General features: G+C 46.0%; 1 protein-coding gene across 1 annotated transcript; it reads left to right on the forward strand.

Annotated features, from left to right (window-relative positions):
- Positions 1-4,530: 4,530 nt before the first annotated feature.
- Positions 4,531-15,186, forward strand: CALM1 (calmodulin 1). The gene is made up of 6 exons (XM_060620533.3): positions 4,531-4,742; positions 7,523-7,553; positions 8,471-8,614; positions 10,752-10,858; positions 11,292-11,427; positions 11,610-15,186. Exons 1-6 carry the CDS (start codon positions 4,740-4,742, stop codon positions 11,636-11,638), a joined length of 450 nt encoding a protein of 149 aa, XP_060476516.1. The 5' UTR covers positions 4,531-4,739; the 3' UTR covers positions 11,639-15,186.
- Positions 15,187-16,540: the final 1,354 nt, after the last annotated feature.

Raw genomic sequence — 16,540 nt, forward strand, 5'->3', positions numbered from 1 at the left:
GCCACAAAGTAAATGTTTTGCCTTGAGTTTTCTTTCACAAACACTCTGCTCCTTGTGTGGAAGATGTAGCTATTACTACATTCCTATAATCTTATTTTAATTTTAAATCCTTGGATAAGAAATATTTCTTTAAAAATAAATTTTATTTTGGGGGCACCTGGGTGGCTCAGTCGGTTAAGCGTCCAACTTGGGCTGGGGTCATAATCTCGCGGTTCGTCAGTTCGAGCCCCGAGTCCGGCTCTGTGCTGACAGCTCGGAGCCTGGAGCCTGCTTCCTATCCTGTCTCTCTCTCTCTCTCTCTCTCTCTCTCTCTCTCTGCCCCTAACCCAGTCATGCTCTGTCTCTCAAAAATAAATAAACATTAAAAAAATTTTTTTTAACAAATTTTGTTTTTTAATTTTTAAAAAAGATTTTAGGTAATTTCCACATCCAACATGGGCCCCAAACTCACAACCCCGTGATCAAGAGTTGCGTGCTTTACCCACTGACCCAGCCAGTCACTGCTAAAAAAACAAATTTTAATTTTACTCTTTGTGCTTCCTCCTCCCCCCAGAAAATTAAATTAAACCTAAATTCTATTAAATTACAGGAAATAGTTATAGTGTAATGTTTAAAGTGCTTGGGACTAGATTTTTGGGTTCTACCACTTAAATTAGGCAAATCATTGAAACTCTTAGTGCCTGTTTCCACATAAGGATAATAATACCTGACTCATGAGATGAGCAGAAGAACGAAATAATGCATTTTGCACAGGGCCTGGCCAGAGTCAATGCCTGGCAAAAGTTGCTTTTATCTTTAACCTATTTCCATTTCTTCATTTGTCCTCTTCATCTTCCACATATGCACATTTGTGTATATACACACATAGGTGCATGATAAGTATATTTTTATTTTTTAATTTTAAGATTTTATTTTTAAGTAATGTCTACACCCAATGTGGGGCTAGAACTCACAACTCTGAGATCAGGAATCACATGCTCTTCTGACTGAGCCAGCCAGGTGCCCCTGATTTTATTTTATCATTTTATAAAATAAAATGATTTTATCATTTTATAAAATAAAATGATTTTATCATTTTATAAAATAAAATGATTTTATCATTTTATAAAATAAAATGATTTTATCATTTTATAATGTTTATTTTTGAGAGAGAGAGAGACAGAGTGCAAGTGGGGGAGGGGCAGAGAGAGAGAGAGAGAGAGGGAGACGCAGAATCTGAAGCAGGCTCCAGGCTCTGAGTTGTCAGCACAGAGCCTGATGCGGGGCTCAAACTCACAAACCGTGAAATCATAACCTGAGCCGAAGTCGGAAGCTTAATTGATTGAGCCACCCATTCGCCCCGATATGTATATTTTATAATCATATATATTATAATCTCAGGCATAGGGTTTTATAGCTGGAAGGAATTTATAGACCAAGTCCAAAACTTTTGTCTTATCTTTGAGTATGTACGAGTTTTACATTTGTATTCTTACCATCAGACTCAGTCTGACAGAGTGATGGAGTAGTGGAGTGATGTGGTTACTCAGGCAGAAATGACAGAAATGATATTCCAACCTGAGATTCCTGGCTCGGGCTGCATTCTTTTAACTTCCATGCGACATTATTTTATTTAAATAATAACAATGATAATAACCATTTTCCTTTCAACATCATGAAATACTCCATAGGTTCTGGGTTCTCAGGAAATTACGGTATCACAATAATGTGGCTTGTTTTCCTGATTGATCTCTCCATAAATTAAGAAGTTTATTGACTTCAAAGAATCTATTTGACTTTAATGAAAACTCAGTGATCATCTAGGGAGAAGAATCTGCTTCATGAATGAGGCAAATCCTTCACATTGTATGTTTAAAGTTTTCAGATATTGATTTCACAAGTATATAATCTAATATTAGAGCCCCTGTGCAAGGGCCCATGCTCTATTTTATGCTCCATCATTGACTCATAGTAAGATCTTGGGCAAGTCACTGACCTCATATTTCACTGTGTCAAACTAGCCAAAAAACTGAATAAAGCATGACCTCACTACAAACCGAGTAGACTTGAAAGGTGAGATGTGCTTTGATACATGAAATTACTAACACAGAACTTAAGCTAGTAAAACATAAAGAATCAGAATAATGAATTGTACTATAGTAAGTAAAAGGGTTCTAAAATGCATAGGTTTTAGCAAGCAAAGTCATGAAAAAGTTTCAAAGTATTTAATTTGGGTGAAATTGGTTAAAGGACAGTGGGAGAATATGATTTTCAAAATATTATTTGAAAAACCATGGCTTGTAGCAATTTACCCACAATAATTATAAGGAATGGAAGATAGAAGCTAGTGAATCCTTAATAATTAAATACATTTCATTTCTAGGCTGTTACTTATTCATTTCTAAGGCTGTTCCCCTTACTTATACGATGTATACTGTATTTTAAAATGTATTTCACTAAATACTATATGAAGAACCTGACAAAAGAATACAAATACCCTAGCAATGAAGCATTTTTAAGATGTGTTTGGCCATTGAGATTTGTAACTCGCCATATCACGGAATATTCTTTACATTGATTTTCTATTCGTGCCTCTTCTTCTCTCTTCCTATTTCCAACTCTCCCCTTAATATATACACTTTATTCCCACTCAGGCTTTCCACCGTGAACAAACCTGAACAAACACAATGAAGATGAGGAAAAGGGAGGGGTAGAAGATGGGGGAGAAAGATGATGATGATTGATAGATTTGTGAAGCAGATCATATCTTTCTGGTCTGCAGAGAGAAGGCAACACCATTCCACCATTCCCTGGCTTGCTGTTGCAGCCTCTTTAAGTCTTTTTTAAAGAATTTTTAAGTTTATTTTTGAGAGAGAGAGAGAGGTGGGGGGCGGGGGAGGGTTGCAGAAAGAGAGGGAGACACAGAACCCAAAGCAGGTTCCAAGCTCTGAGCTCTTAGCACAGAGTCAGACTCCGGGCTTGAACTCACAGACTGCGAGATCATGGCCTGAGCTGAAGTCAAAGGCTTAACTGACTGAGCCACCCAAGCACCCTGCTGTAGGCTCTTTGAACAGCAGGTTCACCCTCTCTGCAGCATTTCAAAAGGAACACCTGGTGGAACAGTTCACAAGAGGTTATCCCAGAAGTCTTGTGGCATCTGCAATGTGCCTGAACATTTTTCATTTTTAAAAAATATCTTTCTGCAAATTTTGTCAGAGCCAGAAACAAACATAACCATGGGAAGCCCTTTCTAGCAGAGTTTGTCAATTACACACTTTGTATTCTCTGATTAAGTAAGCAAATGATAAATTGGAACTGTTGCCCAGGCCCTGTAAACAAAAGATCAAATTTTGTCTTCTGCCTTGGCAAGAAAACTAACTGCAGCATTTTGTCAAGATTTTTACAAGTGCTGATTTCAAATTAATTAACTGAAATTGTCCTTTTTCTAGTTTACAGAAAAATTGAAAACATTAGTAAATTTAAAGATAAAATATTTTTAAGAAAGGAACATAATCAAGATTGTACATTAAAATATTATCCAACTGCACTGTAGAGTCAATTTGCTGTTTGTTCCAGCTCTAACCTAGGAGATTCTAAGTGCCTATTTTCTCCCCTTCTTTGCTTTTATGGATTTATGAATAAAGGTCTGAGCCTTCTCAGGACCAGGAAAATTTTAAAAATGTATCAAAGCATGGGTTTTAAGGTCTATGGAAGATTCACAGGTACATTAATTTCAGTAAGACTGGAGCCAGGATGAACAATATTTTCCATAGGAAAAAAAAAACAGTAAAGGGAGAGATATTATTCAGGCATACAAAAAATATTCAGTGGAAACGTGAAAACATTAAAAGAAGACTGGCTAAGCATATGAGCATGACACAGATTTAGCAACTAAGCATACATCATTTGTTTCAGAAACTGCTTCACTTTTTTTAAAAGAAAAAAAAAAAAAATCTGACCAATTTCTTGCGCGAGGAAAACTGCCATGACCCTTCCAGACCCTCCCCAAGGCAGCTGAGGTGTGCAGTCAATTCCTCTGTCCCCAGCTCCCCACGGCCGGCCGCCCCTTGCCCCAGGACCTCCTGAAGCTCCCCGAACGGAGGGTGACCAGCTGGGGACCCAGGGGCGCAAGGCCAGGGTGACCTGGTTGCTCCCGACAAGCTATAAAAGATGCGAGGCGGGGGGGGGAGGGGTGTCCCACAGGTGGAGGTGGAGGTGGGGCTGGGGCGAGAGGCAGACAGCTTCTCAAGTCCTGGGCTGTCCCAAGTCGGGGCTACGCAAACACTCCGCCCTTGAGCGTCCCCAGATGTCAGTCTCTGGATACCACCCCTCACCTGCCTCTGCCCCTGCCCGGCGACCTCGCGCCTCTCTCCAAACCCTACGAGTCCCGGGCCCCAGCCTCGGCCCGCTGCCGGCGCGCGGGTGCAGCGAGAGGCGGGGCGCGGTAGGGGCGGGGCCAAGCGGGCAAGGCCCGGCCTCTCGCAGGGCCGCTCGGCGCGAGGCAACCGCGGTCGTGGCGGAGGGATACGGATCTCCATATATATAGCGCAGGGAGCAGGCTCGCACTTCGGCAGTGGTGCTGAGAGCCTCGAGGGCGCGGCGCCGTTACTTGCAGTCGGGCGGCGGCAGCGGCACAGCGCTGAGCGCACACCGCGCCTTAGCAGCAGCAGCAGCAGCAGCGGAGGCACCCCCGCCGTCACAGCCTCTGCGCTGGTGCAGCCACCCTCGCTCCCTCTGCTCTTCCTCCCTTCGCTCGCACCATGGTAGGTCGGGAGTGGTCAACGGCGGCATAGCAGCTCTCTGCCCATGATTTCTTCCCAAATTTTTAGTTCAGCCCCCCCTTTTGGTGGAGGGGAGGTCCTTTTTTCCGGGTGTTACGCAGCAACTGCGGTTAAGAAGGGCGCATTTCGGATTTGCATGTCGCTTTCCTCGGCCAGGGTTTCTTATTAAATATTGGTCCCTCTTGGAGCTGGACTTGGCTGTGGGCTGTGCGCGGGCAGGGGCTCTGGCCGCAGCAGCACCGGGGCCTTCCGCATCCACCTCCTCTCCCCAGCCCCGCACCACTGCATCCAGCGCGCCGCACCCGGGCTTCCCGCAGCGCTGCGCCTGGGCCGGGGCCCGGGGAGGGGGGGGGGCGGGGGAGCCGGGCGGGGCCGGGCACTCTATACCCACACTCCCCTCCGCCTTCAGCCCGGGGCACGGAGGCGGCGGGTCGGGAGGGCTGCAGAGAATGAATGGGCCCACGCTAGCCGGTGGCGCACATTGCTCGGGCCGGGGCGTGGGGGGCGCCGTCCGCGTCTACCTCCTCCCCCACCCCGCGACCCTGCTGCGCGTTCTGGCCCAGCCGCTTTCCCTCCTCCCTCCCGGGGGGCGCGGCGCGGGCGTGGGCTGGGAAGGAAGGAGCCGGGGAAGGGTGGGGTGGGGGCAGGAAGGCGAGGGGTGGGGGGCGGAGAGGGCGGAAGCGGCGGGCCGGCAGCACTGCGCCCGGGCGGGGCCCTGCGGTGTGGCCGGGCTCGTGTCTCCCTGTTTCGCACCCCTGCAGCCCCCCCACCCAGTGCAGTAGTGAAGGCGTGCGTGATCCTCAGTACGTCGGGAGGTCCCTTCCCGCGGGAGGCGCTCGGCTCGCGCTAATTGGGGCGGGGGGGGGCGGGGGAGGAGGGAGCTGGCGCGCGGCTCGGTTTCCATTAGAGACGCAAAGTTTCTGCTTCAGGAGGAGGCGGCGGCGCGGCGGGCTCGCCGCCTGGGGGAGCAGAAGCGGGTGGGAGGCGCGGGGCGGGCTTGGCCCCCTCTCGCCGCGCGGTCCCGTAGCGGGGGTGGGAGTGGGGGTGGCCCTGGTCTGGGAGGGGCGGTGTCTCCGCCCTGGGGCCCCCTCGCTCCTCCGCACCCCGCCTGCTCGCGGGGCACGCACCCCTGCCTGGCCCCTAGCCACTTTGCAGTCCGCAGGGAGATGCCCTCCACGTTTCCGCTTTCTCTGCGGCCTCTAGATTGCCAGATGCGCCTGTGCGCCTCGCCGGGTGTGTTTTCTACAGCCCCCTTCCTCCCTTGGGCGGGCAGGGCTGACATCACTCTCAGCGTTTTCTGGCTTGGCGGGGTGGGGAGGTTCAGGGCACCTCTGCCCCTAGGCCAAAGCGATTTGGGGGCGGGTATTTCTTTGTGGAGTAAGGCTGATGATGGATCTCAGAAACCTCTCCAAGAGAGTTTTGCGGTGAGGTGGGACTGTGCTCCCCCAATAAGGTGACAGCTTCTCTTGCGAGGTGTGGCACCGCTTCCTGTTGTACAAAGACAGATGTCCTGACGTTACATAAATCATCGGGTCTCCTTCTTTCGATGTAAAGAAAACCATCTTCCGGTGACTGGGGTAGAAAGGAAGGAAGACCCAATTCTAATTTGAAAAAATAAGTTCCCCCCCCCAAATAAATAAATTGGAACGTTCTTATTGGGAAAGTTTTCATTTAAGAGTTCGAGTAAACATGACTTGGTTAGCTTTCTGTTAGAACTTACTTTGTAACTGGCTTCACTAGGTGGTGTCCTTCATTAAAATAAAAATACATATTAGCTCTCCTTGCATTCTCAAATTCCTCTGGCTGGAGGCACAGGTTCCGTGTTGCAGAGATCAGACAATACAAGTGAGAAGTACCTTCATGGCCATTACCACCTCAAGTAAAGTGTGTTTATTATGAGCAGCTCTTGGTAGATTGGTAGAGTAAATATTCTCTGGCAAAGTTAATAGCTACTTCTTTTCCAGAAAAGAGAAGGTGTAGTCTTACAATTGTTGTGTACTTTATGTGTACTTAACGTTTGCAGTTTTGTAACAGCTCAGTTGTAGGATGGTTCCATTTTTTTCCTGGCTTCTTCGTCAAAGATAATTTGAGGGCATCAGCCATAATAAATGGTAGGCTTTTAAGACATAACTGCCTAATTTAAACAGAAAGCATTTATTACACGGAAATCAAGTTAGGTGGGGTAACCCATTGCCGTAAATTTATTTTTTTCCACTTCATTGTGTCTCATAAAATAGATCTAAAAGCCTCTTAATCCACTCCAATGCCATTACGTAACGCCTATTCGGAGATTTTGGAGCTCCCGCAGCAATGCGCAAGGTGCGCTAAAAGCCTGCCCCTGGACGCGATCCTGGCTGTGGTGACAGCAGCCTCAGACTGGGATCCTTGGATGGAAGGGGGAACTGCGGTGTCCCTGGCGCAGTAGGTGGCGCTCTTCTTTCTCAGAGCTTGTGGCTGCGTCCTATGCGGTGTGGCCTTTTGCCGCTAGAGGTGCCATTTTTCAAATTATGAACTGACCCTTCCTTAGGGAGACCTCAGCACATTGCCTTAGGCCCAGCCAAGAAAACCTGAAGTACAGTGTTGTCACTTCTTTGTCACCGTTTGTTTTTAAAATGGGTTTCATTTAAGGGCAGTGCTACCGTTTGGGGATGGTTGTCTTTTTTTTTTTTTAAAGGTCAATATTAAAAGTATAATTGGGAAAACTATGTTGCCCTCAGTCAACTCTTGTGCATTGAGTTATAACCTCTTCTTTCTTTATCTAGGCTGATCAGCTGACCGAAGAGCAGATTGCTGGTAAGTTGCTGACTTCAGGGGGTTCCAGTAGACCAGAACTAGGCACGACTGTGTGGGTGGCTTCTCTGACCCTTCCCCCCCAATAATCTGAGCAGTTTTCTAAGAATTGATTTAAATGGAAACAATATGCAGAGATATTTAGGTCAGGAGTGAATTCCTTGCCAGTGTTTCAGAGGCAACGTGGAAGGAAGTGGAGGTGGGAATACTTGTTCCGCCCTGGAGTGTTTGACTGAACGTCCTGGTGTTCAGGGCTCCGCACGTAATGAGATGGCGCTGAGCCTGCTCCTCGCAAATGGAGTTTAGAATTCTTATGCCACGGGGCTTTTAGTAATTCACCGTGAAGGCTTGGGCTTGCTGTTTGAAAATAAATGGGAAAATGAGTGTTAGGACTACTATAATTATTGGAAAGGGAGTTAGTTTAGATTCTAGCTTTTAGTGTTCCTTGGAGGACTTTTTTTGAGGATGATTCTGTTCAGGAAACCAGGAATACGCCTTTGAGATGTTAAGTGCCATGTAGAGAGAACAGCCTGGTTACCTGGGACTGTACATTTCTAGGAACCGCTTCATGTTGTTATGAAACCAGGAGTTCTTATGGCTGTAGAAATTTAACAGGAAGGGGCCTGAAGGGAACTTGCTGACCAATCTTCACTTGTCAGATTGGATTGAGGGCTAACTTAAGTGTGTTTAAGCTTAGTTTTCTTGAAAAACGTGAGAATACTATGGTTTTGCTGTATGGACTGCTGAATGGAGGCCAGTCCAATAGGACTGTTGTGGTCTTTATTTTAGCAGATAAAGACCAGGCAGTTTCTGATAATTCCCAAACTTGGACGGTTTGCTTTGGCAAGCCCAAGGAAAGTGTGTGCTGTGCCTGGGTTGGATAAAGACGTTCATTCTAAAGGGTACGCTTTTGTTTTCAGAGTTCAAGGAAGCTTTCTCCCTATTTGACAAAGATGGCGATGGTACCATCACAACAAAGGAACTTGGAACCGTCATGAGGTCACTGGGTCAGAACCCAACAGAAGCCGAATTGCAGGATATGATCAACGAGGTGGATGCTGACGGTGAGGGCTTAGACCTATGAATGAGTGCCAGCGTTGTGTAATGCAAGTTCAGACATGTCACAAGATTGTCTTTCAGGTCCCCAGAGCAAAGCACATGCACCGCAGTGGTTGCCTTACAGCCGTTGACAAGGAAAATAGAAGATTATGGGCCTGCGTTTGGCTGTGCTCACTGTCTAGAACATTTCCTGGATCAGATCGCTGATTTGTTCTTTTCTACTTGCCGTGACCTACAGCTCAATCTTTTATCAACTGGCCCATGAGTCTGCACTGAGTCCTGTGGGGGAAGTAAAAAAAAAAAAAAAAAAAAAAAAAAAAAATAGCTATAGACCTTTTAAAAGAGCTTACTGTCTGTCTCTCGAGGAGTGGGAAGTGAAGGTGGGTAAAGAGCACTCTTAGAATTGAGTACAGGCGTGAGCTGTGGATGTGTTTGTGCCAGAGAATTTTGAAGATCACGTGAAGCTTGGAGAGATGGGGTGCTTGGTGACTGTACGGAGTAGATTTATAGAATCTACTAGAAGAAGAAGATAAATAAGGTGCAGAGCAAGAAGGAACAAGCAGTAACCCCTGTAACAGTTGGTCACCAATTGGTCATCCATTTCTCTGGACTCTAGAAGAGTGGAGAGTAGACCTTATCTTGCTCACTTCCATCAGTAAACAATTTCTGAGCATTCCCCTCTTGAAAAAAAAAAAAGAAACCATGTGTTTGTGGAAACCATATATACATGTACTGTATAACATTGTAGAACATGGGTAATTTTTCAAAAGATGAGCCAAGAATAAACAGTTTGGATCTAGACTCTTTTCTAGATGATTGGCTTGGTGTAGTAGCCATTTAAACAAATGTGGTATCCTAAGGTGATAAAGTAGAGTTAAACTTGTCTGATCACATTTAGAAGCAGGGGTTTGGGGCGAGCTCTTTAACAAGTGGTTTCAGCCCATTTGGGCTACTTCAGAAAGAGTTTTCATATTAGTGTTGTTTTGGAAAGGAGATAGCTCATAATTCTCTTGCGTTTGATTGCTAAGGCCATCTGGGAACATGGAGTGGCTGCCTCCCGTTTCATGTGAAGCCTGGGAAACTGCTTAGGGACTCGCAACTGGCAAAGTGTCTTGGGCCCTTAGATTGTATGGAACAAGGAGAGAGAAGTTGTCTGGGGCTACAGAATCTAACACTTTGCGATGAATAAGTGTAATGCCTGAGGACGTCTTCTCTGCATGGCTAGGAGGTGGCACTTCAAATAATTTTTGTCTTGCGTGAATGTCATTGATGCTTTAAAATCTTGGAGGCCAAAATGACTTAAAGGGGTCTTTGAATTACTATTTTGATTTAAAGGTACTTGCTTGTGAAAATGAGTACTTAACCTAAACCTAAGGCTTTTTTCCTCTAGTTTTGTTTCCATTTAATGCAAGTTACCCTGTTAATCTGGTGGCTTGTCTCTGGAGGTGGTTCATGTAACTCTTCGTTTTAGAGGGGAAGTTGTTGGGAATACTGGCTGTAGAACAGATTCTTCTGACACTGTTTCCTAAATGTTTACGGTTCTGAGCTATGAAAACACTTCCGAGCCTTGCCCTTAACGGGAAACAAACAAAGACTTATAATGTGGTTGAGAAGCACTTTCTGGAGAAGACTTTGTGACGGTTTATGGTCTGTGGCATAACAAAGTCAGTTTTTCCCCTCCCGTAATTCTTTTCTTCTGTGAGAACGTTTGGTTGTATTGGCAGGCGAGTTCTGGGCCTTTCCCAGCATCACCGGCCAAGGCAGAGTTAGGTCGGAGTGGTCATCCTCACTCAGGGGGACAGCGCTCTCCAAAGCCTCTCTCAGGAATGGAAGGGAGCTGTGCTCTTTCTCTCGACCTGTACACCCCCCATTAGTGGTCAAGAGGCCACGTGTGCACTTTCCTTTGCATCGTTAAATGATATCCTGGGCACCGATGGCTAGTTTGAATTACCATGAATCATGTGAAATTACCCTGCAGTGTTTAAACAGTTTAGACTTATAAATGGTTTTACCTAATAAAATAATTTACCAGTTTGTGCCAGTGAGGCTTCAACCATTCCGTAAAGTGCTTTTGAGATTATCACTGCCAGGTAGCATTACTGGAGCATTTCTTTTATGTGAGCTTTTGTTTTTTAATTTAAGGTAATGGCACCATTGACTTCCCAGAATTTTTGACTATGATGGCTAGAAAAATGAAAGATACAGACAGTGAAGAAGAAATTCGCGAGGCATTCCGAGTCTTTGACAAGGTAATCCTGCGTCTGTGTTGCAGACGGTACTTACATATGGCTTCCCCCCCCCCCCCCCCCCCCCCCGATCGTTTCTAAATGCTCTGACAATCTGTTCCCTAGTTAGCACACTTAAAGCTAATTGCCGGGCCCTGTTATCTCACTTTCAAATATCCTGACTTCTGCAGCCATCTTATTGGGTGAGAGTAAGCATAGTAAGTAGTGGCGAGTTCTGAGCCAAGTTCTTGGTTGTCACTTTCAGTTGGTTAGCTTTTGCAAAGCCCCTGCATTCTCTGGGTTCGCTGAGTGTACTCACGTAGTCGGTAAGCGGGGAGAGGGGGCCGGACCGGAGATGTGCAGGCTGTATGCAGAAGCGGCAGTACTGGGAGAGGGGATGATGAAGTCACAGACCCGCTTAGCTGCCGCCGTCAGTAACAAGGCTCCACGTTCACAGGATGGCAACGGTTACATCAGTGCGGCAGAACTACGTCACGTCATGACAAACTTAGGAGAAAAACTAACAGATGAAGAAGTAGATGAAATGATCAGAGAAGCAGATATCGATGGAGACGGGCAAGTCAACTATGAAGGTAAAACACTACAATTTCCTTAGCTTAGTTTTGAATAGACTTCCCTCTGGTGTCTGTAAACAAGCTAACTGCTTCACTAGACAGGGGTTTTTTTGGTTTGTTTTTAATGCAGAAGAGAGCTGACGTGTTCATGAAAGCTACTTTTGAAGATAACCAAAAGCTATGATTATTTGTCTTTTCAGAATTCGTACAGATGATGACTGCAAAGTGAAGACCTACTTTCAACTCCTTTTTCCCCCCTCTAGAAGAATCAAATTGAATCTTTTACTTACCTCTTGCAAAAAAAAAAAAAAAAAAAAAGTTCATTTACTCATTCTGTTTCTATATAGCAAAACTGAATGTCAAAAGTACCTTCTGTCCACACACACAAAATCTGCATGTATTGGTTGGTGGTCCTGTCCCCTAAAGATGAAGCGCTACACATCAGTTTTACGATATAAATACTTGTACTACCTTAACGATAAGGAAGCACTTAGTGGACTCCTTGCAGTTCCATTTGCTAATGATTACTACACTGTTTGGGCTGGCCAGTTTTTCATGCATGCAGCTTGACGATTGAGCACAGTCAGGCCTTTGTATTAAAAACGAAAAATGAAAAAACAAATTTAAAAAAACCTGTTTCAGATGGGTTCTAGTTCAATTTGTTAGTATAAATTGTCATAGCGGGTTTACTGAAAACAAACCTTTAAAATTGGTTTACCTCAGGATGCTGTGCAGAAAAATGGGTGAAGGATAGATAGACCGTCTAGACGCAGCCCCACAGAGCAGGACGGCCCCCTGTACTTCGTGCGCCCCCACCCGCGGTGACAGTGACCCATCCTGCCGGCATCCTGTGCGTGTTGGTTTAGCGTTGTCCGCGTTGTACCAGAGAGCGAGATGGGTGTCGGGCTGTCACCATTCACACAAATTTTTAAAAAGAAACCTTTACCAAGGGAGCATCTTTGGACTCTCTGTTTTTAAAACCTCCTGAACCTGACTTGGAGCCAGCAGAGGTAGGCTGTGGCTGTGGACTCTTCAGCACAACCATCAACATTGCTGTTCAAGAAATTACAATTTAACGTCCATTCCAAGTTGTAAATGCTAGTCTTTTTTTTTTTTTCCAATAAAAAGACCATTAACTTAAAGTGGTGTTAAATGCTTTGTAAAGCTGAGATCTAAATGGGGACAAGGCAGTTGGAGGAGAGGTTTAACCATTTAACGCCCACAGCCCAGAATCGGGCTTCTCGCCCTCCCGACATCCCAGCTCCGACCTCTGAGCGTGAGACCTTGCCTAAAGCCGGGCAGATAGCAATTGCTTCGTCCTGTCCATAGGCACGTAGGTCTACTTGTATTTTCACTGGGGGGAGGTGGGGAGTGAAGGCCGGGAGCTTCATGATTATTCAGGCAGCGGAGCTCTTAAGGAAGGAAAAAAACCTACTTTTTCTCAAGCATGTACTTCGGGGTTCTCAGTCGTGCTGCCGATTACCTGTTTTATGTAACTACTTGAGACCATCTGTGCAAGAGACATGGTTTTGTGTGTCTGTAATTCAATCCTTGTTGGGTGGTAGGAGCACGAGGTCCCTTCTTAGCCAGTCTTCGTGCCTGAAAGACACTACCGGTCACCTTTGATTGATGATTTTTAATTTATACTACTTTCCTTAGCCTCCTTTTCTTTTCTATTTTTTTGTTTTGTTTTGTTTTCCTGCAGTGGACTTGACACTTTGCTTTCTTTCTCCCAAGTAGTCCCCAGCCTGAAAGTAAACAACTCCAGCATGGAGTGGATTTTGTGTCTAATTATAAACCTGTAACCAAAACTGAGATGCTGACACTGGTCTTTGCGGTGGGATTGGTGTTCTCTAAAAGCCCCTTAAAAGACAGAATGCATTTAGTGTAGAACTCTTTTTCTGCAATGAAGGCTGGAGGTGCGTCTTTCAGGGTGTTAACTGGTCGTATCTTACCAGTAAGGAGATGGGGGTTTCGAGAGTGTTCGTGGGCGGTTTTAATTTGCCTGGGACAGCAGCAGGCTGCCAGTGAGGCAGCGAGAAGCTCTTGGCAGCCAAATGGGTGCATTCGGGGCTGGTTTACAGAGACCCTTGGCTTCTCCCTCTCCTACTCCCTGTCTTTCTGGCATTTTGCAGCCTGTTAGATTTCCTGCCAGAGGGATAGGTCAGAGCCGTGGAGAGGAGCCCACCCATCTGCTGCTGGTCCTTAGACTGGGTGGTTGTAGAAGAGAAGGTGACTGAACTAGAGATGGCTTTCAGAGTTCCCTGAATCTGGAAGGAGCACCTGAGAACACCTTAGAGGTTCTTCTGGTGAGACAGTGAGGACCGAGGGCTCCTGGACGTTTCTTGCAGGGAGGCCAAGTGTTGACCCATCGCGGGCCTGTGTTCAGTGGCCTCTCAGCGTCAAAGAGGGATGGGGGTGATTTAACTTGTTTTCAAAACTTTGCCTTCTGTCTTAACTCTTTCGTCAAGTCTTTTTCTAGAAGCTGGGTGGGCTCCATTTAAGCGGTCCCACAGTCCTTCGTGAAAGACCGTTCGTGAAGTCAGAGTCTTACATGGCCAGCATCCTGGATGGGAAGTGAAGCCTTGCCCCCAGGGAGTGCTGAGTTCAGCTTGGCGTCGAGGGGCAGCCCAGTCCGCTGTAGCCTTTTTTTTTCCCCTCTGGCTTTTGAGGGGATGACCAGCCCAGATTGGGCGTTTGCAGGCTGCACGAGTTTGTGAGAGGAAATAGCTGGATGTGGGGGTCCGTCCCCCTAACGTTGGTTAGCACCTTCCTGTAAACTCTTGCCCCTACTTCTAACTGCTCTATAAATATATACATATATTTATATATATAAAGTGACTAGTTTAACTGGCATCCCGCTTGAGCCTGAGACTTGCCATAAAAAAACTGCTGAGTACTTGGCAAACACTTTCATAGTTTTGTTCTCCATCTGTTTGGGGTAGGTGTTAAGCAAGGCAAATGCATCTCGATGTTTCAGATGGGCTTTTGATGCACTGTTGCCAAGAAAGGCTTTTTTTCTGATTTTTAGACAAATGAATTTTTGCACACTTTAATTGGTGTCTTTCGGCAACACATTGAAAATTAGCTACTGTACATATTTTTATATTCTCTTTATAAATGCATGTCTGACTGTACTTCTAACCTGTATCGTAACGAGCGGCCGTCCAGTAGGCCTCCCTAAGTGCCACCGTGGCACATCAGAGTAGCAGCATATTATTGGCCCCTCAGCATACTGGGAACTTCCTCCTAAACCAAGAATGTAAATTTGGTCAAGGGTCTGCTCTTGTTTCATTCAATTATTTTAAACCTTTGAACTAATACTGTATATCCTAAATACATTATCCTTTTGGCAGTGACTAGGATTCCACGAATGTGTCTTAACCTGTCCCTTCAGCCGGCAGTTTACGATTTCCTTTTTTTTCTTAAATCCCCTGAAGTTGTCTTCTAGGAGACAGAAATCCTTTGCGGTCTGTATCCCTCGAGTAAGAAGGTAGTGGCGTGGGTGGGGTGTGTGTTCTTTCTCCAGCCCTTCTATTGTTCGTTACACACGTCTGTAGCAAAAGATGGCCGTAGTTGTGTTACTGGAGTTAACCCTTCACCATGGCGATTTGAAAAGGAGATGTACTTGAATGTTTCTGTAAATCTTGAGATAAACTGTTTGGAGATTTAACCACCTCTCTGATGGGGGACCAACTCTATGGAAATTGTAAATAAGTTTTATTTATAAACCTGGCACTGTATTCAATAAACATTTCTGCAGCCTTTCATCTCTAACTGCGAACTGTGTAGGTTTTTAGCTTGTATAGCCTCCGATCCCTTCTGCTTAACGGGCGAGGTACACCTGCCCTCAGATGTTATTCCACCCAGGCTCTAGGACAGTGGGTGAGCATGAGGGGCCAGAAACACCACAGACACATCCCACTATAGCCTTACTCTAGTTTTAAGTTCAAGTGATAATAGCTGACATTTGAACTCAATCTTGTGGCCTATCACTGTATCCGTGCTTGCTTTATGCAGAAAGTTCACACCACGAAAAGGTTCATTTCCCTTTAACCTCAGCGTTAATTCCAAGTTTCTTGAGGAACTGTGTGAAGAAATACACTTTACAAATGGGACGGGAATTTTATACCTAAGCCCATATTACTTCTGCCCGCGTCAAGAGCAGGGCGGCCAAGGAAACGGGGTGGGATGCAACTTTACAGCCTTGGAGTTGAAACCTTCCCCTGTTCCGATCCTGTTCAGACCCTGGTGCTAGGCAAAGTTCTCTAGCAGGAAAGTCCACCTGTTTTCCTGAAAGATCTTTTCCAGGTTGCTTTGCCCGTTTCCTTCTGCACAGAATCGGTGAGAGAGCCAAAAAGAAGGGGAAAGGTCACAGGGGAAGCCCCTGCTTTGGTCAGAAGGCTTGAGACCCGCTTCCAGGGAGCATTTGGCCCCTTCTGTATACAGGAGCTGAACTAAAGGATGTGGACACCACTGTGGAGACAGAGCCCCTCTGCCTGACACTTTAGGCCTGGCTCTTTGTTTTTGGTTCTTTCCCTCTGGAGCTGTGGACAGGTGCTTCCCTTCTCTGGGCCCCAGTTTCCTCCTTGGTAAAAGAAGATTTTTAGACTAGGTGGCTTTCTAGGATTCTGGCCAACCCAGCTTGGCATCACTTGGTGTTTAAATTGAAATAGCAGCCTAAGGGGTGGGAGGCAGAATGGTGTGGGCGTGCTATACGCTTTGAGGTGACAATTGGGATTTTTAAAGTGTCAGCAGCTCCATATTGGCAGTGGAGTGAGGGGTAAGCTTGCTGTTCAGACTGATGTCAGGTGGGGCACCTGGGTGGCTCAGGTGAGAATTCGACTCTTGATTTTGGCTCAGGTCATGATCTCCTGGTTCATGAGATGGAGCCATGTCGGGTTCTGCGCTGACAGCATGGAGACTGCTTGGGATTCTCTCTCTGCCCCTCTCCCCCACTCACGCTATCTCACTCTGTCTCAAAATAAACATACATATGAAGACTGTGATGTAATATTGGAACGTGGGTCAGAGAAACTGATCATTAAGTGACTTCCATCCTCCTCCCGGGATGGAAATAGGAAGCTGTCTGCCTGCAAGAGATTCAGTCCAAGTGGCAACGTCATCTGGA

Source organism: Panthera onca, chromosome B3 (assembly GCF_046562875.1).
Source record: "Panthera onca isolate mPanOnc1 chromosome B3, mPanOnc1 haplotype 2, whole genome shotgun sequence".
Lineage (NCBI taxonomy): Eukaryota > Metazoa > Chordata > Mammalia > Carnivora > Felidae > Panthera > Panthera onca.

Excerpts from the sequence above, each read along its gene's own strand:
- CALM1 (XM_060620533.3), top strand. Across the intron at positions 7,554-8,470 it reads GACCGAAGAGCAGATTGCTG|AGTTCAAGGAAGCTTTCTCC; the intron begins GTAAGTTGCTGA and ends TTTTGTTTTCAG. Across the intron at positions 11,428-11,609 it reads CGGGCAAGTCAACTATGAAG|AATTCGTACAGATGATGACT; the intron begins GTAAAACACTAC and ends TTGTCTTTTCAG.